Source organism: Ciona intestinalis, unplaced genomic scaffold (assembly GCF_000224145.3).
Source record: "Ciona intestinalis unplaced genomic scaffold, KH HT000184.2, whole genome shotgun sequence".
In the NCBI taxonomy this organism is placed as follows: Eukaryota; Metazoa; Chordata; class Ascidiacea; order Phlebobranchia; family Cionidae; genus Ciona; species Ciona intestinalis.
In genome coordinates, this window is record NW_004190506.2 from 122,663 (window position 1) to 148,685 (window position 26,023).

At 33.5% G+C, this 26,023-nt stretch overlaps 2 protein-coding genes and 2 non-coding genes across 10 annotated transcripts in view; all 4 read right to left on the reverse strand.

Annotated features, from left to right (window-relative positions):
- Positions 1-403, reverse strand: part of LOC104266718 (C-myc promoter-binding protein-like) — a 3,520-nt gene extending 3,117 nt beyond the window's left edge. Inside the window, exon 1 of the mRNA XM_018816430.2 lies at positions 396-403. Coding sequence (XP_018671975.2) covers positions 396-403 — 8 coding nt within the window. The remainder of the gene's footprint in view (positions 1-395) is intronic.
- A 94-nt stretch (positions 404-497) lies between these two features.
- Positions 498-25,841, reverse strand: LOC100179630 (C-myc promoter-binding protein). Of its 7 annotated transcripts, none has more exons than XM_018816426.2 (40): positions 25,638-25,841; positions 25,116-25,268; positions 24,671-24,765; positions 23,433-23,593; positions 22,616-22,685; positions 21,882-22,051; positions 21,238-21,482; positions 20,459-20,525; positions 20,145-20,203; positions 19,771-19,915; positions 18,812-18,987; positions 17,364-17,562; positions 16,895-17,012; positions 16,196-16,421; positions 15,788-16,004; positions 15,000-15,358; positions 14,240-14,505; positions 13,683-13,811; positions 12,834-13,046; positions 11,676-11,975; positions 11,134-11,213; positions 10,554-10,833; positions 10,148-10,301; positions 9,645-9,736; positions 9,277-9,354; positions 8,592-8,798; positions 8,136-8,284; positions 7,716-7,792; positions 6,914-7,103; positions 6,445-6,616; positions 5,981-6,058; positions 5,432-5,541; positions 4,858-4,979; positions 4,456-4,507; positions 3,813-4,183; positions 3,409-3,457; positions 2,824-3,042; positions 2,251-2,440; positions 1,773-1,982; positions 498-1,133 (listed from the first exon to the last, which is right to left on the reverse strand). In XM_018816426.2, exons 1-40 carry the CDS (start codon positions 25,790-25,792, stop codon positions 991-993), a joined length of 6,546 nt encoding a protein of 2,181 aa, XP_018671971.1. In that variant the 5' UTR covers positions 25,793-25,841; the 3' UTR covers positions 498-990. The 7 variants fall into 7 exon arrangements, with proteins under 7 accessions (XP_018671971.1, XP_026695127.1, XP_018671969.1 ...); XM_026839326.1 differs by having other exon boundaries at positions 8,592-8,789; positions 9,645-9,733; positions 13,683-13,820; XM_018816424.2 differs by having other exon boundaries at positions 9,645-9,733; positions 13,683-13,820.
- On the reverse strand, positions 19,165-19,238 carry mir4179b (microRNA 4179b). Its single transcript, NR_048945.1, has one exon. It is a non-coding gene; the product is annotated as a microRNA 4179b (primary transcript).
- mir4112 (microRNA 4112) lies at positions 23,887-23,952 on the reverse strand. The gene has a single exon (NR_034508.1). It is a non-coding gene; the product is annotated as a microRNA 4112 (primary transcript).
- Positions 25,842-26,023: the final 182 nt, after the last annotated feature.

The window sequence follows — 26,023 nt, forward strand, 5'->3', positions numbered from 1 at the left end:
TTAGTTATCGTTGTGTGGTTTTATTTTTGTTGATGTGATTGTAATAAAATTATTTGAATATTAAAATGTTTTTTAGAAAAAAAAATAAAATCGTCGTAATATCACAACGATATTTTTTTTTCTTAACGTAGTCAATGAATTTTTTAAACTTTTTTTCTTAACTTTTTTCTTTACAATCAACAAAAATAAACCACACAACGATATTATTTTTTATCTAAATGCAAATTCTTATTTTCAAATAATCTAATTATTGGGACATTTTTTATACCCGATTTAGACATTTTTTGTGCCTTCCTAAAAATGTTTTCCTTCACTAAATATGTTTTAACGGCCATAAACATGATTATTTTTTACCTTAAATATTTCCCAAATAGTCTTAAATAAGCCTGACAAACTTAAACATAATTACTTTTTAGCCTAAATATCTCCCAAATAGTCTTAAATAAGCTTGACAAATTTGTTCTACTCCTGCGTACATTGAATTAAATGAACAAAAACACGATCATGATAAGCGTTTATTAAATATATCATGCAAAAGCAGCTTTACCACGACTGTGTCAACCAAATTGACTCAAAATTTAAGGTTTCAATTAAAAATATGGCAGTTACTGAAATAAAATCAACATATACAACGTTATTTGACGATAATAGGACATTTTGGTTAACAATATTTAAATGTTATGAAAAACTAGCAAAGAAATAAACACAAAGCTGATTTCTTTGTTTGTTCTTGCATATTTTTGCAAAATTGTGCACGACTTAGTTGAGACGGCAATTTAAAGTTACAAAAGCACATTAAACAATACGAACACATTGCAAATTCATACAACGTTTGTTTATAACATTGTACGCATTTAGACGACGGTAAAACCCTTTAACATACAAATAATAAAAAGCTTGCAACTTGTGAATGTAAAGCTATACGCAACCACTATAGCACCCTTAAACGTCACAGTGACGATTGTTACAACATAATATTGGCGTGCTATTTTATTTATAAAGGTCGAGTTCACCAAATATTTCACGGCAGTCAATTGCGTGATCATTTGGTGGACGGTCGCATTTATGAGTGAGGGCACGCTCTGCAGGACTGAGAAGTTCGAACGCTCGACGATATTCACGGTCAAATGCAACTGAAATAAAAAGTATTTTAATGTAAGAAATGTACTTAAAAACAGTGATGCACCGAATCGTTAAAAAACGTTTTGGCCAAAACCGAATATTGGTTCATTTGTGCCGAATAAATTCGGCCGAATCAACTCATAAATGTTTTAATGTAAAAAATGTAATTTAAAATAATGGTGTCGTATTTTGACATAGGAACTGTAGTAGTGTTGGGGAATGTAGGGTCATAGGAATACACACAGTGAGCATAAGGTGTAGTGTAACCAACAGTAAGCATGAGGTGTACGGCTATGTTCATAATATAACCAACAGTTAGCATTAAAAAACAGTTAGCATAAAAAATTATACAAAACCTACATAGTAAGCATCTGGGAAACGTAATGTAACAGATAAAAATCAAGTCTACCAATTTGAATAATATAAAATATATATTTCAGTCTAACAATGCCATTTAGGCGAAATTTGAATTGAAAAATGACATAGCAGTCCATATAAAAGGGCGTATATTTTGCCTAAATGGCATCAGCAGTCTGTTGGTCAAATAGAAAAATAACAGACAAAAGTCAAGTCTAGCAAAATTGTATAATATAATATAAATATTTCGCCTAAATGGCATCGTCCATATTTTTATTCAAATATAAACTCACTTGTGTCGATTGAAGCTTTCCCAAGAGCTACAATAATGAAGTAGAGAATTTCCCGATAAGCACTTCTGCGGATCCCACGTTGAACATTCAGTTCGTTTAGCACCGCAACTAATGGACCCAACACATCATCCTGCATGATGCTTTCCTTTATATCGGAGAGGAAAGATTGGGAGTACGATTGATATTCTTCACTTGGACCATTCGTCATTACTGTAAAAGAAATATTTTGTTGAAAAACAAAGATTTTTTTACTTTAATATAAAGAAAAAATTTTGACGCAATTTATAATTAACATTGGATCTTATATTTGGCAAAATTTAATTGGTAATAAAGATTTTGTCACAATTAAAAATTAGAACAACTTTGGCTAAATTAACTTTAACGAAACATTTTGATTTGATTTATAATTACAACAATTTTGGCCAAATTTTACTCTTAATGTTTGTTACAATTGCAACATTATTTAAATACCACTTACTTTGATGCCAGGCACAATACAAAGGTGGTTTGTCTCCATCCAAATGTAGTTTAAGGTTATCCCACATCAGGTGTATGACAACATTGTCCTTTTTGTTGGGGGGGACCTTTGAATTTTGTTGCAGAAGTTGCGATCGAAGTAAAATCTTGTAAAGATTCGAGTGAAGATTTAATCGCCTGAAGCACCAAACCTGGAAGATCACATAAGATTTATTTATCTCTTCGATTTATTTATCTCTTCGAAAAACTATTTTATTTTATTCCATTCTATTCTATATGATGAGGTCCCTGCAGTGTGGCATGCCATGGGTTCTATAAATTGGGACGAGGTAATAATGGGCAATTGGGCATAGTAAAAATCATTGTATTTAAAGGTAAAAAGAGGGAAATAACAACCAAACAACAGTTGTTAAAACACACTATGGATAAAAAGTGTAAAAAAGAGTGCCAGTTAAAAAGTGTAACATGTTGCACTGACAGCGTGCAAAGGATATTTATTTAATCCAACAGTTAACATGCAGTGAATAAATAAACACTCGATGTTAAAACCTTATTAACCTAAATATCAACCCACCAAGTTCCAATATATAATAGGATGATGGTCAACGAAACCAGGCTCCAGTAAGACTTTTGTTCCTTCGTTTTCAAGCAGATTTTCCAATTCTTTTCGCAAAACAAGTGAACTTAGGTAGGGAACGGTCACTGGTTCAAGTATCTGAGATACAGATGGCCCGTTTAACTCAGACTGGCTGTCCCCGAGGCTCATCCCTGCACTGTGGCTTTCCTGTGATGACTATGTTGTATTATTGAGTTAATGTCAAACACCGTGGCATAATGGTAGCATGCCTGCGTTTACGGGTTCAAAGTTGGCTGCTTCTACAAAGTTGGCCGCTTCTACTGTGAGCATATAAGCCTTTGGCCTTAAGCAAGACTCTTTAATGGCAATTACTTCAGCCCAGTGGTTGGTAATGGGTTGCAAAAATTGTCAGTCATACAGAAAAAAAAATCTAAAAAAATTATTACCCCCAAAGTTAACTTGTTAGTGAGCATGAGGTGTATGAAACAGAACATCAGTGTTATAACAAAAGTAATTTCCACCACGCTAGAGTAATATTAAGTTACATTCATTTATTCAATACAAATGTTAATGTAAGCTTACCTCTGTAGCGGAAGATTTGTTTGATAATGGAGAATGAGGGGGGTTATCACTGTAATATAAAGCTCATGTTATAAATACAGTAACTAAACACCATATAATATTCTGTAAGGGTAGATCATATGGTGAGGCATGTCATAGAACGTGGGATTAAGGCCAGGGTTTGCCCGTTATCCCAACACCTAGACGGTCTTAAACAATATGTTTTAATGATAAATGTCTCATTAATACAATGTTTTTTGTTTAGTTAAATTGAATAATTTTATGTATCTGGTGCTGTGGCAGTGGTTAGTGCACCTGCTAAAACAATAATTACTCACAAAGTTACATACGGTGTGACTTGTAAGCTGGCACGTGGTGTATGAAACAGAACACCCGTGCTATAATAGCTGTTACATTCAACATACCTTGATGATGGAGTTGGGTTTAAATCCTTTGGCAACGAGTTAAAATTACTGTTTGTTGGTGTAGTGGGGGTGGTTTGGGTGTCGGTGGTCCCGATATCAATCAGTAGTGGTGTGTTGGGGGGTGTGGGCATTAGTTGTGGTTTCTGTTCTGATTGTTCAACACATGACTTATCAGCAGCTTGATTTTGCTGCAAGTCCGGGCTCTGTATTGTAGCATCTGGTGTGAGGGGGAGGACAAATGAACCGGCATAGCCTTCAGCAACTGGTGAAAGAGATTCTGTGGTTTTATTTGTAGAGTCCGATATCTTCTCATGTGAGGTTGAGAGGAAATTTGAAGCGTGGAATTTGTTGGACTCGGACTGCCGGAAATCCTTTATAGAAACATAAAGTTATTGCTTGGTAATCAATGTTAAGAAAAATACTACAAAAAAAATTGAAAAAAAAAAAATTTACTTCAAAATAAAATTCAAAAAAAAACAACAGTTAATTTGGCAAAACAGTGAAATAAAAAAAATTGCCCGACAAAAAAACAAAACACTTATTTTGACAAAATAGTAAAAAAAACATTTTTTCAAGCATTTAGTAATATGGTAGCCCTAATTCTAACCAAAGTAATATAAAAGCTTGTATAACATGATCTTACCTTTATCTCAATGTTAAGGAATGGCACAAATAGAGAGTTACAGAAAGGACAACTGAAAAATAAAACAAAATAATAAAATAATAATTTTAATAAAAAATTTTAAACACAGAAAAAAAAATAGAGTATTTCAATTGCATATTTGGTGGCTCTTCTGATATCCTAAATGGCATGTCAGTTTAAGGTAGATTGCCAATATGATTAAAACAGATTGAACTCATAATTTGGGGCGTCCTTTTTTAACTTAAAGATTATTTGATAAACACATTTCAAGAAATATCCCTTAAAAATTGATTTTGTTCTGCTAGCTATAAAAATAGCATTTGGGTAATGGGCTAATCCTGGCCTAAATCCTAGGCCCTATGGCAAGCCACACTGTAGGACCCCACCCACTAAAAATCTTACTGAGTATTCAGACTTGATTCATCAGCAATCCACCCAGCCATTATTTCTTCATCATAAACAAGACTTCCGCATTTATGGCACTTTGAACAACTGCTGATCGTTACTTCAACATCTGATGTGCCCTGGAATGAGACAAACAAATAAAAAAGTTAAAACAGGAAATAACACCTGAAAAAGAAATAAATGAAATGAAAAAGAAATAAATGAAAACAGGAACAAATAAAAAATGAAAAGTTAAAACAGAAAATAACACCTGAAAAAGAAATAAATGAAATGAAAAAGAAATAAATGAAAACAGGAACAAATAAAAAATGAAAAGTTAAAACAGAAAATAACAACCTAAATTTGCAGACTTTATTACAGTTAGAATTAGGCAGATTGTTCTTTAATTTAACATTGTTTTAAGGTAATTATTGTAAAATCTTTTTAAATATTACAAATTTTCTGTAAGCGCATTCTTACTTTAAGATACCGAAGATGCCATTAAGGCGAAATTTATTTCTTTTATTAAACAATTGATCGGATTTTTGTCTGTTACGTATCCTAGCACCCTTCACAATAAGCCCAATCTTACTTTATTGTTTAAAGAAGTCATGGATGACGTGATGTTGGGATCGGTTGAATTTACGCCGGGGATGGAAAGATAAGATGACGCAAGAGGAGGAATGTTTCCACTTCCAGAATCTAAAGATTATCAACTCATTATGACATCATATTAAGATGTCAGCATAAACATGACATCCTCAGGAAAAATAAAAACGGGGTGTGTCAAACCAAAGGTAAAAATTAAATTCTAAGTTACAATACTGTAATTAATTTATTACTATATATATTTTATATTTATTAAAATGGAGCATTTTATTCTATGTGGGTGAGGTCCCACAGCTGGTACGTCATGGGTCCTATGCTCTAGGCCAGAATTGGCCCATTATCTCAATGCATTTCGTTAGTACCAAATCATTACTCCACATTCTATTAGAAAAATGGATTCCGAACTTTTATCGTTGCAAATTTTTATTTGAAGGTTAAAAAAAAGTGTTTTTAGACCCACCACCCTCTTATTTCTGGCTACCCCACCACTGATGCAGTTTGAAAACCACAGTATTATAACATGTTTACTTACCAAACTGTGGCATACTGAGAGGTCGTTCAAGTTTCTGTGGTCGATGTTTACCACCAGGTCGCCGTTTCACTCGATCACCTTAAAATCAGAAACAATAAAAATTTGAAGAAAATGTACCAAGAATTGTAAAGAAATTGTGTTCGCTATCATACACCTCGTGCCTGCTTTCGAAGTAACTTTGGGGTTAATTGTTTTTTGTAATGTTTTATAAGAACTATCTTATGTTGAAACTTGACAGTGAGCATGAGGGGCATTAAAACACATTCCAGCAATGCTGTAACTTTTACCATTGTGGGCGTATGTGTCCTTGGGAAAGAATTTAATGTCAATTGCTCCAACCCAGTGGTCACTAAGGGGTTGTGTGACACATACGCCCACAGCGGGTTTAAATCCAGTATCCGTGCCATGTGCCTAACTTCGTATAAATACACTGTATAAACCAACCAATACAATAATATACAAACCCGGTTTTGAATCTATTGCACTGTGTAAGCTATCACTGCTCCTTAGACTCGATTGACTGCTGTAAAGATCAAATCCTTTGGCCTCAAGATTCCGCTTAGCTGATGGTTCTTCATTTGATGGTCTGATGTCTTCTTGGGAATTACCAGTTAAGTCTGTTAATGAACCTTTGATCTGCAGAAAATAACAGAATAAATATGAATGGCTATTTTGTCTGCTAGGTGTTCCGATCATCTTTTTCTTAAAATTGAATGTAAATATGTTTTTAATCATGAACGTGATTTACCAAACTTTGCTTTTGTTCGTGCTTTAAATGTTTTTTGTTGGTGCCAGACATATTTTTTAATATTATACTTATTTTGACTTTTTCGGTAAAAAATTGCCTTTGTTTTGATTCACTATTCAGGTCCATCCTATGAGGGTAAACACTTCTATTACTTAAAATAAACAACTTTTTATAAATTTTCTTACTTTTTCTGGTGTATAGTATGCCAGACTTGCTTGCATAGTTTCATTTAGATCCTTGGCGAGATTGGAGGCGACCTTCTTTGCTTTGGTTGCCATGCCAACTGTGGTGGCTTTCAATAAACTGTTGAATTTTGAGCCTGAACTGAACCAAGTATTAGAGGGGGTGGATTGATCGTTGTGGAAAGTGTTGGATCTGTAAATTATAGTAAGTTGGTCAGTACGGCTATTATGTTATATATATATACATTGTTATTTTAGTTTTTTAACCGCTATAAATAAAGGTCGTCCATTTTCGAAGTTTTGTTTTGTCTAAGAAAGTCTTGCCAGACAGCAGACGAAATGTCAGAAATACAATACGTTTTTATACCAGATAAGCACATTAGGCCTCCACCTGCACAGACAGATAAGAATCTACATTATTTATACTGTTGGGTTGTTATACTATAAGTATATCTCTCTTACCAATATATAAAATGCACCCAAGCCTTTATAACCACTCAAATTAAATGTTACATTTACTAAAAAATAGAAATATTAAAAAAACTAAAACTGTTTGTTTCTGCAATGTGTTATACCAAATTATATATATATAGTAGGGTGGGGGAAGATGGGACACCTTTTCATTCTATTTTCTCGATCCATTTGCTAGTAAACAAAGAACATTCGAAGAATTTAAAACCATATCCTCACGACTTCCATAAACTGTTGTTTATTGTTTAAAACACGATCACGATATTTGAATATTAGGTGCTAAAGTGTCCCATCTTCCCCCACAGTACTACATACTACAAATGTTACAGATTACCTGACTAAACCCATATTTTCATTTTTACGCTGAGTGTTCGGACTTGATTCTCCATCTTCATTCAACACCTCTGGTAACTAAGCAAATAAATAGAACAATTTTTAACCAATTATTTTTAAAATTACTACCAATAACAGAAATTTTGGGGTAATGGACATTTTTTTCTAATAAAAATATAAATATAAAAAGTGAAACGTGTAATATATCAAAACTTTAGTGTTGATCTCTGTACATTATAGCCATACATATAGATACATTATATTAGGATACGGTTTATTAATTTTTTGAATGTTTTTTGCTTAAGACTTAATGGGATAAGAAAATAGAATAAAAAGATTACACATCTTTCACCCCACTATAATATATCACAAAATCTCACAGTATTAATCTCTACATATTATATTTAAATATATATCTTACAGCATTAATTTCATTCTTTATCTTTTCCACCCTCTCCATCTGATGAGCGATGAGAGTGGCATCCGAGGAACATCGAACCAGCTCGTCTCGCTTCAAATAGTCTTCAATTTCATCAACGAGGTGGCGACTTAAACTGTTTGTGGAACGACCTAAAAATTTTGAAAAAAAAATAATTTAAAAAAAAATTAAAAATATTGGTTTTAAAAAAATTTACTATAACTTCGCAGCTTTTGAAAAGTGAGAATTTGAAATAATTTGTAAGGGTAAATTTGAGAAAAGTTTTAAATTAGTTATGTTTTTTCTTCTTTTTATATTTAAAAAACATTATACCAGGGTCCCAGACTCCCAATTGTGATACATTCTATTCTATGCTATATGGGGTCCTGCAGCGTAGCCCGCCATAGGTCCTAGGATTTAGGCCAGAACTGGCCCATTACTTCAAATAGTAATACATACTCATAGAAATTCCTGGTACTGGTACAGATTCCACAACTTCAGGAGAAGTTCCTTTAGAGTAAGGCGACAGTGGGTCAGTTGCAAGGTGGCTGATGTCCTGTCTCTCCACTCTTTGTTTGTTAAGGTTTGGAGCAGATGTTTTACGAGTAAGTGAAGTTGGATTTCCAGCGTTGCTCGAATCGGTGGCGGACAATGGGTCTGTAGGAGCTGTGGGTTTATGGATAATTGAAATATGATAGTGAATGGTTAAAATATATATAATATGGTGTACTTTTGGTGTTTTGTCCGGCAAGCCACACTCCCTGATAAAGTCTTGCCATATGACAGACGAAACAAAGGAATTACACTACGTTTTTACCAGATGAAACACTAAAGAATTACACTAACCAATTTTAGGGGCTGCCTTTTATTATTATACATATATGTACAAATATACACATATACATAACATTATTAATATAATACATATAATAGTAGGATGGAGGAAGACGGGACACCTTTAGCACATAATATCCAAATATCCTGATCCTGTTTCAATCAATTAACAACAGTCTATGGGAGTCGTGAGGATATAGTTTTATAATTCTTTGAATGTTCTTTGTTTACTACTAAATGTGACGAGAAAATAGAGCAAAGAGTGTCCCATCTTCCCCCAACCTAATATAAATATATAACGTACACGTACCTGTAGTTTCAACAACAGGGCGCAACGGAGTGCTTGTAAGCATTGCTACACCATCTACTACAACCAGTGAGTTACTACCTGGAAAATATAACAGAATACATGTATTTGATCAGGAAAGTTTAAAAAACTTGTCAGTATCACTGTTATGTTATATTCACAATCACATTTACATTATTAAATCATACAGTATTTCTTTTATACTACTGGATTGTAATTTGTAATATGTATCACCAGTATATCACTTTTCTCAATATATAAAATGCACCAATTCCTTTATAACCATTGTCAAATTAACCTTTTAACCACTGTCTAAAACATTTATTAAAAATATTTAACTCATGATTGGACAATTTAAATTTCAAACCCACCAATGACGCGCGTTGTTTGTGATCGTTTCCGTGGCGATGGTGACGAAGCAATTAACCGACTCGGTGATCGGTTCTTCCTCGCAAGGATGCTGCTGGCAAATAAATTTTGATATTTTGGGGGGGATAAATACTTATGATGAGTGTTGTGATAGCAACACTGGGGTAACAGGTTGGGGTAATGGGCCAAATCTGGCGTATACCCAGGTTCACAACAAAGACCTCACCCACATAGAACTTAAAAATACAGAAGACAAAAAAACTTCTTGCATATTTGATTATTAAGGAACTTTATACGAAAAAGTAATACAGATATTAATTTACCTAATACAGAAATAACAAAACAACTACTCCAGGAGGTAATAAATACTATTTGTGGTCTTTTTTTGTAAAAAATATTAGGCCAAAAAAATATGTTTTTAAAAATTGAAAATACTTCCTAATACGCTTAATACGGAAAAGTCAAAAAAGCAATTGTGTATATCTGGTTATTTTCTCCAACTTACCTTGTCTTCCCTGTATGAGATGGAGAATTACCCGGTGACATTATATCGTCAGCCGTCAAATTATCAAAGTTGCTTCGGTTTGCCGCAAACTGTTTGTTTTCCAACAAAAACTTTTGCCCGATAAGTGGGCTAATGCCCCCTGCATTGCTACCACCTGGGAGTTCAATATATGGTTATTAATACTTTGGTAATATTGTTACACATTTGGTATAAAATTTGTTGTTAATTGATTAAAACAAGAAAAGGATATTTGGAGATTATGTGTTAACGGTGTTCTATCTTGCCCCACCCTACTATATATATCTTATATAATACAATTTGTTGGTGTTTTGTATATTTTGTATTTCATATAACCAGATCCTGACAGGGTATTTGTCATTTCTAAATTTCTAACATTCCTCCGAACCTGGGAACAAAGATGTGCTTGCTCTTCCTCTTGATGTCCTGGATGTTGAAAGGGAGGCGTATCTTGGACTCCTTGGGAGATCAGAAGACTCATTGATGCTGGGACTCCTGTGGGAGCAGAGCTCTTGGTATCGGAGCTGATCCGAATCACTGAGGCTCGAGAGAAACTTAGCGTCTCCTCCAAAGAGGTTTGTGAGTTCTGGTGTAGCAGGGGAAGCACCAGGGGTTTTCGCTGCCCCATTCACAAGTTTCGGTGAGGTTTTAGAAACTTGAGTTTTGTGCTGCGAGGGAAATAAGGTGATTACGCTGCTGAAACTTGGATGAATGAAATTTAATTATCATTATGTGCAGTGGCACAGCCAGGGGGTTTCAGGGGTCGCACTACTGAGCATCAAAACAGAAAAAAAAAAATTAAAAACTAAATAAAAATTTACAAAAAAGCAAACATGATTGAATCTCAAAACGTACAAAAAAAATAAAAAAACATCTTAATAATGGAATAGACAACTTTTCCGAAAACATTTGTACAATAAAATATTGCATTTAAATTAGGTTTAATAAAATTGTTGACTTCAACCCACCACGTCCTCATCAGAAGTTTCTTTTCCTTCGAAAACATCATCGGCAACTTGACCAGACAAACCAGGGGTTAATGGAAGACCTTAGATTTTGGATGTTACATGTTAAATTATTGGGCTTTCGATATTAGTTGAAAAAATAATGCAAAGAAAGCATGTTATTAGTACAACAAAACTAAAATTATATATACCAAACTAAATACTTAAGTGTTTTTTAAGAAACAAAACTTAAATTAAAGTTTGCTACGTAATAATTAAAAAAAAAATCTAAAAAAAATTACTAATTTTCCAAGACAAAAACTTTTAAAAAGAAAGAATGAAAAATTCTACATTTTATAAAAACTGTTTTTACAGAAAACATAACATTGGAGAGTGTAATTTATCACTAATAAACCGAAAAATTTTAAAAACCTAGAAAAATAAATTTAAAAAAAAATAGAAAAAAACTGGATTTTTTTTTTCAAAACTAGAAAAAAATACGTTATTGTTAACTACGACAAAAAAGCAAATTAGAATTATGAAATTACATGAATTAAATTCTCTACCTTTATTGGATTGATTGTTGATTGGAGAAAGTTGATTAGTAGTTAATTGGACACTACATTCTGTGCTTTTACTACCATTGCTGCCATGCATAACGTTAGTTTTGTTAGAAGAAAGATTTTCATTAGGGTTGTTAGTCGGTTGTTTATCTTGGCATGCTGTGTTTGAGTCACCGGACGCACCACCAGTGCTTCCAGTGCTTCCAATCGACTTGAACATGAAGCTGCTGTGGCCTGGTTTACGATGTAGAGCTGGGGACACTGGGATAGAACGAGGTCGGTGTCCGATCACCTCTCCTGATGCTGTTAGTTGAGTGAGATAAGCAAAACATGCAGTGTGCGGGGGGGTGTATTATAAAGCCCCCAATTTTGTGCGTGAGGTGTATTATATGGTTTGTTATAATAATAATATTAATGCAGTTTGGGGTTTATTATATGATTTGGTATTTGGAAGAGCTTGGAGATGCAGACCAAATGTTTATAACTGTTTTATAAATGCAACTATAATTAGTCAACTCTGCTTGCAATATCTTGTTAAAATTTGTATGCGTGTGCCTTGTATGAATATGAGTAATGGGTATAAGATGTGGAAATTTGGAGTATGAGATTATACGATTATTTGAAGTTATGAATATGTTCCGTACACCTAGATCATATGCTACGCTAAGTCCCTAATCCTACACCTTATACCATTCTATATCACCAGGAAAATTTTTATATGGTTTGAAATCCTGAATGTTTCACACCCAGTTCTACCATTACATGCATTAATACCAAAGCTAGTGAAGATAAATCCAATTATTACTGTAACAATGGCCATACATCAGCAATAATTGGGCAAGAGCAGTGGCGCAGCCAGGGGGGTTTCATGGGGTCGGACTCGGAACCCCCCAACAAAAACACCTTTGTTTGTAAATCAAACATATTTGTTTGTATTCGTAAATTAAAGGTCTTTTTTTAGATTGAAACTTTTTTTTCTGGCTGCACCACTGGACAACATTATTAATTACACGGCAAGTCAATTACAATGCTACAACAACCAACATGCCACTTTCCTATGGGTGTTGGGGTAAAAGGGGTTATGTTTTGAGGTAATGGGTCAACCCTGTCCTAAATCCCATACCACCCTGTGGGACCTCACGCATATAGAATACAACTAACCACTTTTATTCCCCATATGCAGCACAGCCATGGGGTCTCCTGCTTCTCCATTCACTAAAGTTTCATCGCTTCTTAACCCGGGATCAGTATGTTGCTCAATAATCCTATCCCCGTGGGGTCCAGGGATATCTAGTGTATTGGGTGGCTTCACACTTCTACCCATGTTGTTGGAGTTATGGAGGGATATAGAGGGGGATACAGGAGGCTTTTGGTCTAAAGAAGATGGAAACAATAAAATTTTGGTCAAAAAAAGATGGAATTTTAGTCTAAATTTTTTTTGGAATTTTCGTCTAAAAAAGATGGAAAACATATAGAATATGTAACACTGCAATATTACTGCAGGGGTAATGAGCCAAATCTTGGTTAAATCTCAGGTTCTTAAAGTGACAATGAAAACCACCCATTTACTTTAACATTGTGAAATTACTTCTAATGGGTCAAACCTAGTGTCCAATACCTTTCTAAATAAAATAAGACTAAAACATATAGAATACATAACACTGTTATACTAATATTATTCCAAAAATATTATTGGTAATGGGCCAAATCTGGCCCTTATCACAGGTCCTTGACAATGACCTTCTAAATAAGATAAGACTAAAAGTTTAGGAGGCCACACAAAAAAGGAGCACTAGTGATATCCTGGTGCAAATATAAATGATGATGACTCGAAAACGGTACCGTATTGAAAGGAATAGACGGAATTGTACATTCAACTTAATAGGCACTATATGTACACACAAAAAAAATACATTACAAAAAATATTACTCATAAAATATATGTTTTATAAAAGGGTGGGTTGCAAGTCTCGAACCACCTGGCTGCGCCAAACATTCATCCTAAATTACCTTGAATTTGTGGTTGTTCTTCAGTAAGGGTTGCCTTTACACTTTGTGTAACTTTTAATCCTTTGTGTGGAGAACCTCGTCTTATTTGTTCTTTAGGCATCGAGTTGTATCCGTGGTCACTTTGTCCACCTAAGTAGGCTATCAGTAAGAACAGGCTTAACAAATATTGGAATAGTTTTAACGAAAAGTGGAACAATTTTAACAGTAGTCATTAAGTATTACTACCAAAATTTTGATATTTATTGGTACGACTCTTTACCCACTTAATGCATGTAGAAGCTAATATAAATTATTTTGACTACATTCCCTGATGAAGTCTTGCCGAATAAAAGCATCTGAATTACACTTAGTTTTAAACTAGACAAGCCGCAAAAAAAGGTTATTTACTTTATGCCAGGTAGCAGAAGTAACAGAATATAACCTGACTAATGTTAATAACTAAACTCAATAGTTCAGTTTATTAACTAAAACATTAAACATTGGCTTCATTTATCAATGAAAACTTAGTTTAATTTGTTAATTATTGGTTAAATTTATCAGTTAAAACATCAACTCACCGGTGCTTTTACAATCTTCTTCATTTGTGATCGATTGTAATCTTACTTCTTGTGTCTTCTGTGGAGGATGATCCGGCTCCTCCACACGAACATCCGGAACAGGAGGAGGATGAGACATCGTGTGGTTGCTCTCCACGCTCGCATGGCTCGTAGAATCGAGATCGGAGCTGGCATCTGACCCAGCCATCTTGGAGTAACGACGAAGACCGTAACGGAATTTCCTCGTGGCAAGAAATACGTTTCGGAGTTTTAACCACAGCATATACCTGAAAGATAGGTGTCGAACATAGAACTTTTATAAGAAAACTTTTCTATGCTGTATGAGTAGATCCCGCAGTGTTGCACGCTATTGGTCCTACAGCTAGGATTAAGGCTGGAGTTTACCCACTACACCAAATATGTTAAGATGTTTATTGAGGTGCCATGGATTATTGTTATTGCTTGCATTAAGATTTATAAAAAAAGACAACAAAAAATTTTGTTAAGATGTTTATTATTCTATCTTATTTTATGAACTTAAGGTCCCCCATTGTGGCACGCCATGGGATCTAGGATTCAGCTAGAGTTGGCCCATTACCCCAAATATCCGAAGATGTTTATAAAGTAATAATAGCGCTCAGCACTCGGCTTATAATTGGGACCGCCAAGGTTGTATGCTGTAATGTTGCACGCAAGCCTAAAAAAATATTAAAATAAAAAAGGAAAGCAACTAAAAGTATAAATAATTAGAGCTTTTTTTTTATTTAAATTGCAAACTTACCCATCCCTATTAGAAGATGGCCATGTCCCTTCCAACACAGCTTTATTATAAAGTCCATAGGTTATCGCGCTTAATTGGATCCCAGTCTTTCGTACGAACTGAAACACTCTCACAGCAAGAGCTGGCTTGTTGTATACAGAACATAAGTGTAGGAGCATCCTGTAGTATGTTTCATCAGGTAAAGGAATGCAGTTTTTGTCCTTTAGACTATGCAGGGCATCATGTGCAGTTCGTAATGCAGCAGATTTGTGACGACATTCAATGACAAAAGCAGGTAAGCAGGCAAACCATGCACCATATGTATGGCTCATTAGTAATCTGGCCCAAAGTTGGGGATCACCGCTGTGGAACTTGGACAACTGGAACAGAAAATATATATTCTGTTACTTCTGCTACAAGGTATAATGTAAATCATCTTTTAAAGACAAACATTCTATTCTATATGTGGTTGATTAAGTTTGTAAAACTGAAATATTGCTGAAATACTAGTCTCCTGTTACAAATATAGCTTGTTTGATGCTGCTACGGTTGTTAACTGAAACAGAATATGTATATTCTGTTACTTTTGTTACAAGGCATAATGTAAATAAGCCTTTAGAAGCTCATCTGGTGGACAAACTTTTCATTCTATTTGGGTGATATCCTTGAGGACGTAGGATTTATGCCAGATTTGGCCCATCAGCCCAACACTGTATTTGCACATTCTGTTTTATATTAATGAGGTTAAGGTACGCCATGGGACCATGGATTTGGGCAACAGTGGACCATTACCCAACAAAAACACACACCTTTTGCATTGTCCTTAATTCTTGCTTTGTTCGATGTCCAAACGTGAAGGTCTCAGACTTCCTCCTGCTCCGTGTGGAGCCGTCGTTGTTCATCCCCGCATCTTCATCATTAAGGATGAACAACTCATCCGTTAGGTCAGGAAATGTGGTGTATTGGTACCCCACTCCAGGTGGGAGTCCCTTTTCATCAGGTGGCATGATCATAACAGTATGGTCGCTGTTTAGGAAACACAAGTTGTAACCAGCAGCAGACAAAAAATAATAAAGTTTTAACTCAATAAATATTAATAAAAGTTAAAAAAAATATTAAAAAAAACATATATTTAAAAAACACATTAAAAATGCATAATAAACATTAAAAAAAAACAAATTTTACCCAGTTTTCCCTGATTGTAATTAATGTCTTACCTTATTTGTGAATCTGTTTCAATGAGATGTACGTGATCATGGTCTGGTGTGAGACGATCTATACATTCATCAAAGAAGACGAGACTTCCTGATCTTCCCGAGATCCCATCCGACATACCAGTGGAGGATGTTAAACATCGCTCCTCGATGAAAGAAGAGAAGAGCTGAGTTCCAACGAGGGAATTGAAGAAGCGCTGACTGGATCTTTCACGGGAGCGAACAAATTCTGTGATGAAAAGAGTTTTTTCACCAAGGATAATACTCATATAGTAGGAAGAGGCTTTTAACATGGGAACAATATTCATGTAATAAGAAAAGGTTTCTCATGGGAGAATGATACTGGAAAGAGGCATTGAAGATATTAATGTAATGAGCCAATCCTGGCCTCAATCCTAGGACACATGGCATGCCATGCAGTGGGACCTTACATATATAATGGTGCAGTTAAAGATATCAGTTTAAACAGGCTGGGTAACTTAAACACCATCATTTGTTCTTTACAGTAGTAAAGGTCCGCATTTTTTTGTCTGTGGACCACAGGAGATACCCTTTTTGTTCTAGGCTTCCATACAGTGATGCAGCCAGAAAAAAATAGAGGGGAGAGGGTCCTTTTCTTTTATAAATATTTTTTTTAGAGGTGAGGGGAATAACCCCCAAACCCTACCCCTTGGCTGTGCCACTGCTTACGTATATACACACCTTGTATATTAAATAGTGAAGATGGGTCAGTTGTACCAGAGTTAGGAGCCTCAGTAATTGGGAGGAGAAACTGGCGATAACCTTTCATCATCGATGTAGTGAGTTTCAATACGGCTTCCTAAGAATAATATGGAGTTTTTTGGACTAAAAACTTTATTATTTTGTATTTAAAACTTTGGACACAAAAAAAATCTTTTTTTTTATCGATTTTATGATTACTTAAATTGTCCAAATGTCTTTGTTAAACTGTTAAAATGCCTGGTACCAACAGCATATATAGTGGGGTAGGACACTTTAGCACATAATATCCAAATATCCTGATCGAGGTTTAAACAATTAAAACGGTCTATTGGAGTCGTTGGGATACGGTTTTATAATTCTTCGAGTGATCTTTATTTACGACCAAATGGGACAAGAAAATAGATTGAAAACATTTCTATCTTTCTCCACTCTACTATATATCACATACTTGTATCGCAAGGTCTATCTTTCGGTGGCGCTCTGTCCTTGAAATATCAGGATCTTGAAGCGACATCATCGTCCCTCCATTTGAATCCTCCCGTGGGCACTCCTTTACCTCCTTAAAGTATTTTTGAAGAGTTGATTTAAGGAGCTTGGCTGGTTTCTTTGGAAGAAGCTTCCAACTAATGCTCTTCTTTTCCTCCATCCTGAAGAAAAAGAGCAACATTTAGTCGCAAACCAACATTTAAACGCAAAATTGGATCTTAACAAAAATTACTGGCAAAAATTGAAAATTAGCGAAATTTAATTGCAAAATTGTATATTAGCAAATATTTATTACAAAAATCGCAATATTTTAGTAAAAATGCAAAATGGACTCTTTTTGACTCAATTTTTCTTTTGACTCAAATTTTTTTTTTTTTTTATACTGTCACTATTTTATTAGCAGTCTGAGCATTCAAACTGTACAAACTCCAGACAATTGGCAATATTTAATTTAGAAACAAAATGATAATTAAATATAATTGATTCTCATTAAGCAGAAAATTGATTTATATATTCTTCCATTACAAAATAAAGCCATACGTGGCTCTTATGGTGTGTGTGACTGTCTTTATAATTAGTAATTTGTGACTTGCTTTATTATTTGAATACATTCAATAAGATTCACTGATTCCAATGTGTCTGTGTTCTATGCTATATGAAAGAGGTCCTATGGAAAATCATCATGTTTATAATGGTTTATAATTAGGGATGCACATTACAGAATAATTAGGTATTCTAGGATATCCTAGAATACTTTATTTCGAATCTAGAATTTCGAATCTTTTTATATTTATAGGAAAAAATAATTTTACATACAAAAGTCAGTTTATTGACTCTTTCATAGCAGCCTTGTAGGATCATGAGCTGTAAAATGATCAAAAATTGTACTAATAGGTAGTTTTTGCGTCATGAAACGTATAGCAGTCTATGAAAAGACGTTACGAAACGTTTACCTCGAAAGTCCCACAAACACAAATTTTTTTTTTCAAAATTAATAAGTTTCAAAAATTGGTAATATAGTATATGAGATGACGTGTGATGACGTCTTTAAACAGAATACCGAATCCCGTAATTAGATTCGAATACAAAAGGATTCTAATCTCATGGATTCGAAATTCTGTAATGTGCATCCCTATTTATAATAAACGAATATATTTATAAATGTCGAGTTGCCCATTGTCTTAAATGCTAAGTAGCAATTAAGAATTTTCGGATTTATCATATAGGTATAGAATTAAATTCATTATCCTAATATTATTTCCTTAACCCATTTAATTATAAAAATAGTCCACTGGACATTTACAGAATAAAACTGGGCCAGCTAAAGGATTGCCACTAAATAGCATAATGAATTCATTGGTGGCAAAAATGTTCATGATTTCTGAAAACTATAATGTTAGCCATACTTACATTGTAATGCTATTTGTGTCCAAGTTCACACAAGCAACATCAGATGGTGGTTCATAGATGTCAAAATATCTTGAATCCACCCCTACTATGAATGGACATGGAGCCTCCATTACATATCCCATCTCCAGGGGGCAAAGTGGGACGTACGTACATTGCCATTTGAATGGAAACAATAACTGTTGATTGGAAAGGAATTAAAAATCAATATAAGGAATGAATGATATAAAAGGGTTTCCTTGTACATAGGCTTGGATAGGAAACGAATTTTCATTCAAAACTAGTAACTGTTAAACCCCAAAAGTAAACATTCTGTTACTTTTGATACCAGGCATAATGTAAATATTTCTTTAGCTGCTCATCTGGTATAAAACGTAATGTATTTCCGACTTTTTGTCTGCTATCCGGCAAAACTTTTTATACCAGATAAACTGCTAAGAGATTATTTTCAATAAGGAAAAAAATATATATATTATATATATTTGTTTTATAAACCAATGTAAAATTAGACTCAAAAAAAAGTTTTGCATCAGCAACAAACAATATTATTTCCTTGGAGGCAGTAAACGCGTAGTTATTAGGTCAATAAAGAAATATTAAACAAAAGAGTAAAACAGGCAATAAAAACAAAGTGAACTGTACTACTCAATTGCAGAGCAACTGCAAGTCACATTGGGCAATAAAGTTGGTTTAAATGGAAAGAAACAAATTATACCATGTTTTTCCGGTACCATGGACATTGCAGTGGTTAGTAACCCCTGGCTTTATCCCAAAGGTTCGTGCTACTGCTTCTACCACATACATTAAAAAGATAAAAAACTAATTTTAAAATCGTAAACAGGTATAAGGTGTATAAAACAAAACACCTGTGTTATAACGAATGTTGTTACCCCGCCATGCAAGGAAAAGTTAAATTCATTCATTCATGTTTTAAATGAAACAAATATTGTAGAAACACTTACAGTAATCAATGCTTCTGCTACACAAGTAATTTCTGCAGGTCTTAGTGAATGAATGACAATCTTATGCTCAGTGAGTGCGAGAACGAGAAGCGTTAGGGTGTTCTCTGGACCCAAATCGTCCAGAAGAGCGAGGAAAGATGCTCCACTGAGGATCAAATCATAAACAAGTGTGAAAAATATGAAAAATAGCAATTATGACTAAAAGTATAAAACTAAATAAAAGCATACATAAAATACTGGGTGTTGTGGGTAATGGGCCAAACATGACCCAAATCTTGGCCCCTGAAAAGGATCTCACCGACATCAAATATAATTAAACTCATAAAATACACATAATGTAATAATATTACTAAACTGCATGAACAGAACTGTACCTTAATGGAATTGGTGTTATCTGTGGTCTTGTGATTATTGTTGTGTGCATAGGAGACATCTGAAATAAAAACACTTATATAATTTCATTTTTTATACATTTTTTTTGCAGACATGTATATATTATTTTTTTTGTACCTAGTTTTTTTGTAAAATAAAATAAAAACTTTTTATATAATAAACTGATAGTTTTTTTGTTATAAAATAAAATAATTGAAGTAAAGATATCATTTGGTTAAATAGCATTCCACAAGTAAAATTCAGACTATAAAGTTTACAATGTTAGTATAGGGAGAAGTCATAAACGATGGCAAACCTGGTATTGTACTCTTGGTCTTTGAGAGGTTGGGAAAGGCACATTGTGCATGAAGTGTGCTATGTGTCTATGGATGAACAATACATGTACATTTATTTAAAAAAAAACTTTAAAATTTATTAAAAAAAACAAACAAAATAATACATTGATTGAACAGAAAACATTTATTGACAAAATCATATAAAGTTATTAGGGAAAAATAATAAAGATTCTATTTTTGTGGAAGAACAGTATAAATTTGTTATTTGTTATCAACATAAATTGATACATTGTGCATAAATTCTAACAAAAATATTTAGAATGTTTAATAAAGCAACTTGGTAATAATTGGTGAAAATGTTATTTTGGATAAACTCAAACCTGCAGTCAATAGGTCTATTGAGAAATAATAAATAAAACAGGCATTAAAACACAGTTAACTTTGCTCAGTTGCAGACGAAGCAATTAAGCAACTGAAGGTCACATTGCGTACCAAATTTGTTTAAAATTGCATAAATTTAACAAAAATATTTAGGATGTTTAATACAGCAACATGATAATATTTTGTTGAAAATGTTATTTCTAGTAATACTTTCTTGGATACAGTCAAACTTGCAGTCAATAGATCTAGAGAAATAATAAATAAAACACTAAAACAGGCATTAAAAACACAGTCAACTCTGCCCAATTGCAGACAATGCAATTTAGCAACTAAATGTGACATTGGGTACCAAATTTGTTTAACATTCAAACAAATTTTACATGTTTTTTTTCTGAAATAAAGAAAATATTATTAATACCTTTCCACTGGTACTTGATGGGCAATGGGTGATACAGTCATACGATAAAGATACATTAGGAAGTCTCGAAATGCAGAAAACATGGGCCATCTTGATAACAAGCAGATAGCTTTGTTGGTGTGGATGGTTCTTGGGGTTTTAGACCTTTGTCCGTCCCCACGTAAGATACCAAGCTTATATTTCTGATCGTCTGTGAGTTTTTCTTCAGGATAACTCTCATAGAATGATACAACAGCTCCAAACACCTGGGAAACAATACATAGCTTAGGTGAGCAATATTATATTTTATATGGCACGTCATAGGTCCCAGGCCAGGATTGGTTAATTACTCCAAAGTAATATATATTCTATTCTATGTGGGTGAAGTTCCGCAGTATGGCCTGCTATTGGTCTTCGGATTTAGGCCAGGATTGGCCCATTACCCCAAAGTGGACAATATAGCTCTATTATTTTCTTTGATTTACCGTTTTTCCTGAATTGGGGTAATTCACAAATTAAATAGGCCTAATAAAATAAATATTGTCACAAACTAAATAAATATTTTTAAAATATGCCTTGTACATTTTGAAATTCAAACAGCTTTTGCAGTTATTTTGACACAAAAAAACTCCTTTGAGAGGTTAGTGCTTTAGTTTATGTTTTACCTTATCTGATGTTTCGGTTGTGAGGACAAATGATGAGAAAGTTGGAAGTGGGTGTCGCGTTTTACTTGACCAACATTCTATTGTTGCACCCATGGGTAAGCAGAATAAAGGGACAGAATCAGGGAGTAAAAATGAGGCAGAATCATCAGCAGGGTACCGGCCGATGAAACCTGCATTACAATAAAGAAACTATAGAATATATGATAGAATTAAGAATTGATGTAGGCTATGCGGAAAAAGTCGCCCAAATAATAAGACCAGCAAGACTAACTGTTAGACAAAAAGATGTATATGACCAAAACCAATTACGTCCGATAAAACCTACATTACAGGTGGTAGAACGTAGGATGATATTATGTGTGATAAAAATACCAAATACTAACCCGATTATAATTCTGTGAATCAAACCCTGATCTGGTTCTTTTGAATAAAAATCAATAAGAAAAAAATAAAAATAACAGAAAAAGGTTCATTTAGATGTATGCACCTAAAAGTGAATAAAAGGCTTGTTATATATTAGATGGAAGATAGGTAAAGAAGAACTGTATACACCATAAAACTGGTTCTCCATTAGTGTATAGGCCACAGTGGTGACTAAAAATAGCCAGCATTAAAAGACAGGTTTAAACTTAAAAAGGTGCAAATTTAAAAAAGGTGCAATTTTAAAAATGTTTAAATTTGAAAAAAAAAGTTCTTTCAATTTGCAAAAGTGTTATTTTGGATGTATTTCTTACCTGCTTTAAATGCTATGGAATCCACTTGTCTCATTGACTTTTTATAACAAAGGAAAACATTTGACCCGATCTGGAAACATATAAACATCACATGATAACTGAAGCATGAAACCCAGCGTGCTTACTTGCTAGAGTTACATTGTTTTCAAAACAAAATCATACACAATGGGAATGTGGGAGAAAAGAAATTATTACTCATAAAAAGAGCGCGTGATTTCATTTCAGATAATTCTGATTCACCTACATATCCTTCAACCTAATATCTAAAATAAATAAACCAGATTTTTATATTACCCAAAACTGTTTCTAAACAACGTAAAAATCAAATTTATTTTAAATTAATAAATATATAATTTTCATATAAGGTATAAGGAAAAGTTATTATAAAGAATAGGCCTATTCAATATAATAAACCATTTTTTTCTAAAACAAAATTTTCCACATTTAGACAAAAAGCCACATTAAAATTGGCCTTTTTAATATAACAGGCCAAATTTTTTTGTAGCCAAAATATTTTCTATACAACAGAAAAATCCTTTACATAATAAGCAACGCACTACTTTAACAACACTATAATTAGTGTTCTCTGCATTTAAGGCTGTAATTTAAGACATGTTAACATCAGAAGTTTTGTGGGTTAGTCATGTAATGGTAATTGCAGGGTATAAGGTTGTAATTGTAATTTAACATTTTATTATATGACATTACAATGAATCATATGTTTGATGAAGGTGGATGAACTGTATTATAAAACAAAATACACAAATGAAACCACAACTTTACAATGAATACCTTAATAAGTTGCCTATATACTCACAATTCCTTTGTTTAGATTTTTCTCTATTTGACAAAAGGCGTAAGGTGCCTTTTCAGCTTTATTTGACAGAATGATACAAATATCTGTGACAGCAAGAGCGTTTTGTGGCGCAGTTTCCTTTGCTCTTCTGTAGGTCAGATAAATAGGATGACTTCCCATGCCTATAATATATAAAACTACATTAAGATTTCCCAATTGATGTTAAACTCTATTGTACAGAGAAGATCCTATTTCTCTGGCACGCTCAGAGACTTCAACATAAGTTAGAGTTAACAGTTGCCAAAAGTCATGACATACAAACGTAAACAAACAATGACAGTATATGGTAATAAATCAGTTTAGTTTATAATCTACCAATTGGTGGAGAATTGCATTATGACTACTTCACTGCACTTACTCTGGTAATACAAGTATTTTAACATATTCGGCCTACCAGCAATACATGTTCCATAACCCATACATCATCATTACATACATTAAAAACAAGTACAATGCCAATAGTATGTCAAAATGAATGTATGTTATATGAACTGCATTTAGCAAATTTGGGCACAAATAAAAACAGCATTTTAAAACCTTTTACAAACTAAATTCTTTAGGCATAATTTATAATATTTATTCAATGATATTGATAAGAGTAAATCTATCTTAAACAGAAATATATGCCTAATTTCTAGTGCCTAGCACATAAATTTGCATATTAAACCTATATTATAATCCCTAAGATAGTTAGTCTGCCTGCTAACTCTTTGCATTGTCACCTTACACACTGAATAAGATGACATAACAAAATGTGGGATGTTAATCAAATAATTTGAAAACCAACACATTTTTATTTACCAAGTAAAAATTACGAAAACTAAGAAATATATAAAGATATATATTATATATATATTAATATATATCTTTATTTTTAATTTATTTTTCTGGTATTCTAAACTTGAACATGGCATATTAATTGCAAAATATTATTTATAGGTATATTATATGGTATATATACATGACCACATGAGCATCTAGTACAAATGCAAAAACAATTGACTAGCCTATCATACAAAAATGTCTTAAAATAAACACTATTCAGTAGTGATAGTGCAATGATCAGTCTATTTCCCAAATAAACCTTAATATTGTGACAAGCTACAAATAAAGGTAATAAACTCCTAAGGGTACCTTGACATTTTAAAATTTGGACCTGTGATTACATTTTATATATTATATATATAAATAACTCTTACCACTTTTATTGTTAACATTTCCTGATCTGCCAGCAGGAGTTGTTTCCAGAATAGAAATACCAGATCTTACTGTTTCCAAACCCTCATAGTAAACCCTGGTAAATAAATTAAAGAATGTTAATCTTAGCTGCCAAATATGGGGTGACAGAGAAGGCAGGCCACGCTAGTATTTTCTGGATTACATTAATTAAACAGTTTAAAAACATTTATATATATAATAAAAATACAACTATTACAACAGATATTAAAGTAGTTTAATACTAGTATAATAAACTTTAAATGACATACAAAAGCTTGGGCAAACTACATAAACAAAGCCATGTTCTGCACTTCGCAGTTCTGCACCAAATTAAAAATGGACTTTCAACAACATGTAAAAAGTTTGGGCAAATTAGATAGAATGTTGTAATCTGCACACATTCAATAGATGATATTTAGTGCCTACCCTAGGTCTATTAAAGGTGGTTTGTCCTTTCCCCTTCTGTAACATAAAAATATATTGTGGGCGGTAAGACTTCCATGGTTTAAATCAGCTGGAAATCCAGTTGGTGTCAATTCAATGCAGGTGAAGTCTTGTGGGCAAGTTTCTTCAAGTGTTCTGTTGAATAGAAACTAATTATAATGTAGTTTTGACATAGGAAAACTTTGACATTTATAAAAAGTCCTCCGGTATGTTACAGGTTAGACTGGTTAAACTGTGGGATGTTGGTACTTAGGGGGCAGGGTCAGTGGTTTTATGGGTTATTTGGCTCACTGTTAGTTGTTACGCTTTGCGATTAGCAGTTAACATAGGGGGGTTCACTAACACCAAATTCGGTGCTAGTGAAGTATCGTGTTGATGGTTAGGGGGTTAGTGGTTAGCAAATAAGGTGAGGGGGAGATTCTCCACTTGCACCCCAAATTCTATACTACCACCAATCATTTTAACACATTTTAATTGGCATGTGATGATTAACCTACTACCTACCTGTCAATCACACAAATATCTGTAATTGGATCTTTTCGCTGATCACTTAATTTGTGTTGCGCATTCGGAAAAGCTAAATCTTCATCCAAAGGCAGAGAACTCTCTGTGAGTCCAGCAATCACAAAATATTCAGCTATCTTTTCATAATCTCCCATTTTAACTCAAAATAACAGAACTAGTCTCTGAAACAGGTAATTTTAGTTGAGAGGGGGAGAGTTTTAACACCATGCGGGCAACGAAACATGCTAAATAAACACTAAATAAGGTTAAAGTTTTAGTGTTTGCTTTTGCGCTGTGAGTCATTATTATGCTATACAAATATCAAAACATCCTGGACAGTATATCATATAGGTGCTGCTTTACACAGCTGCAGTGCAACTGGTACA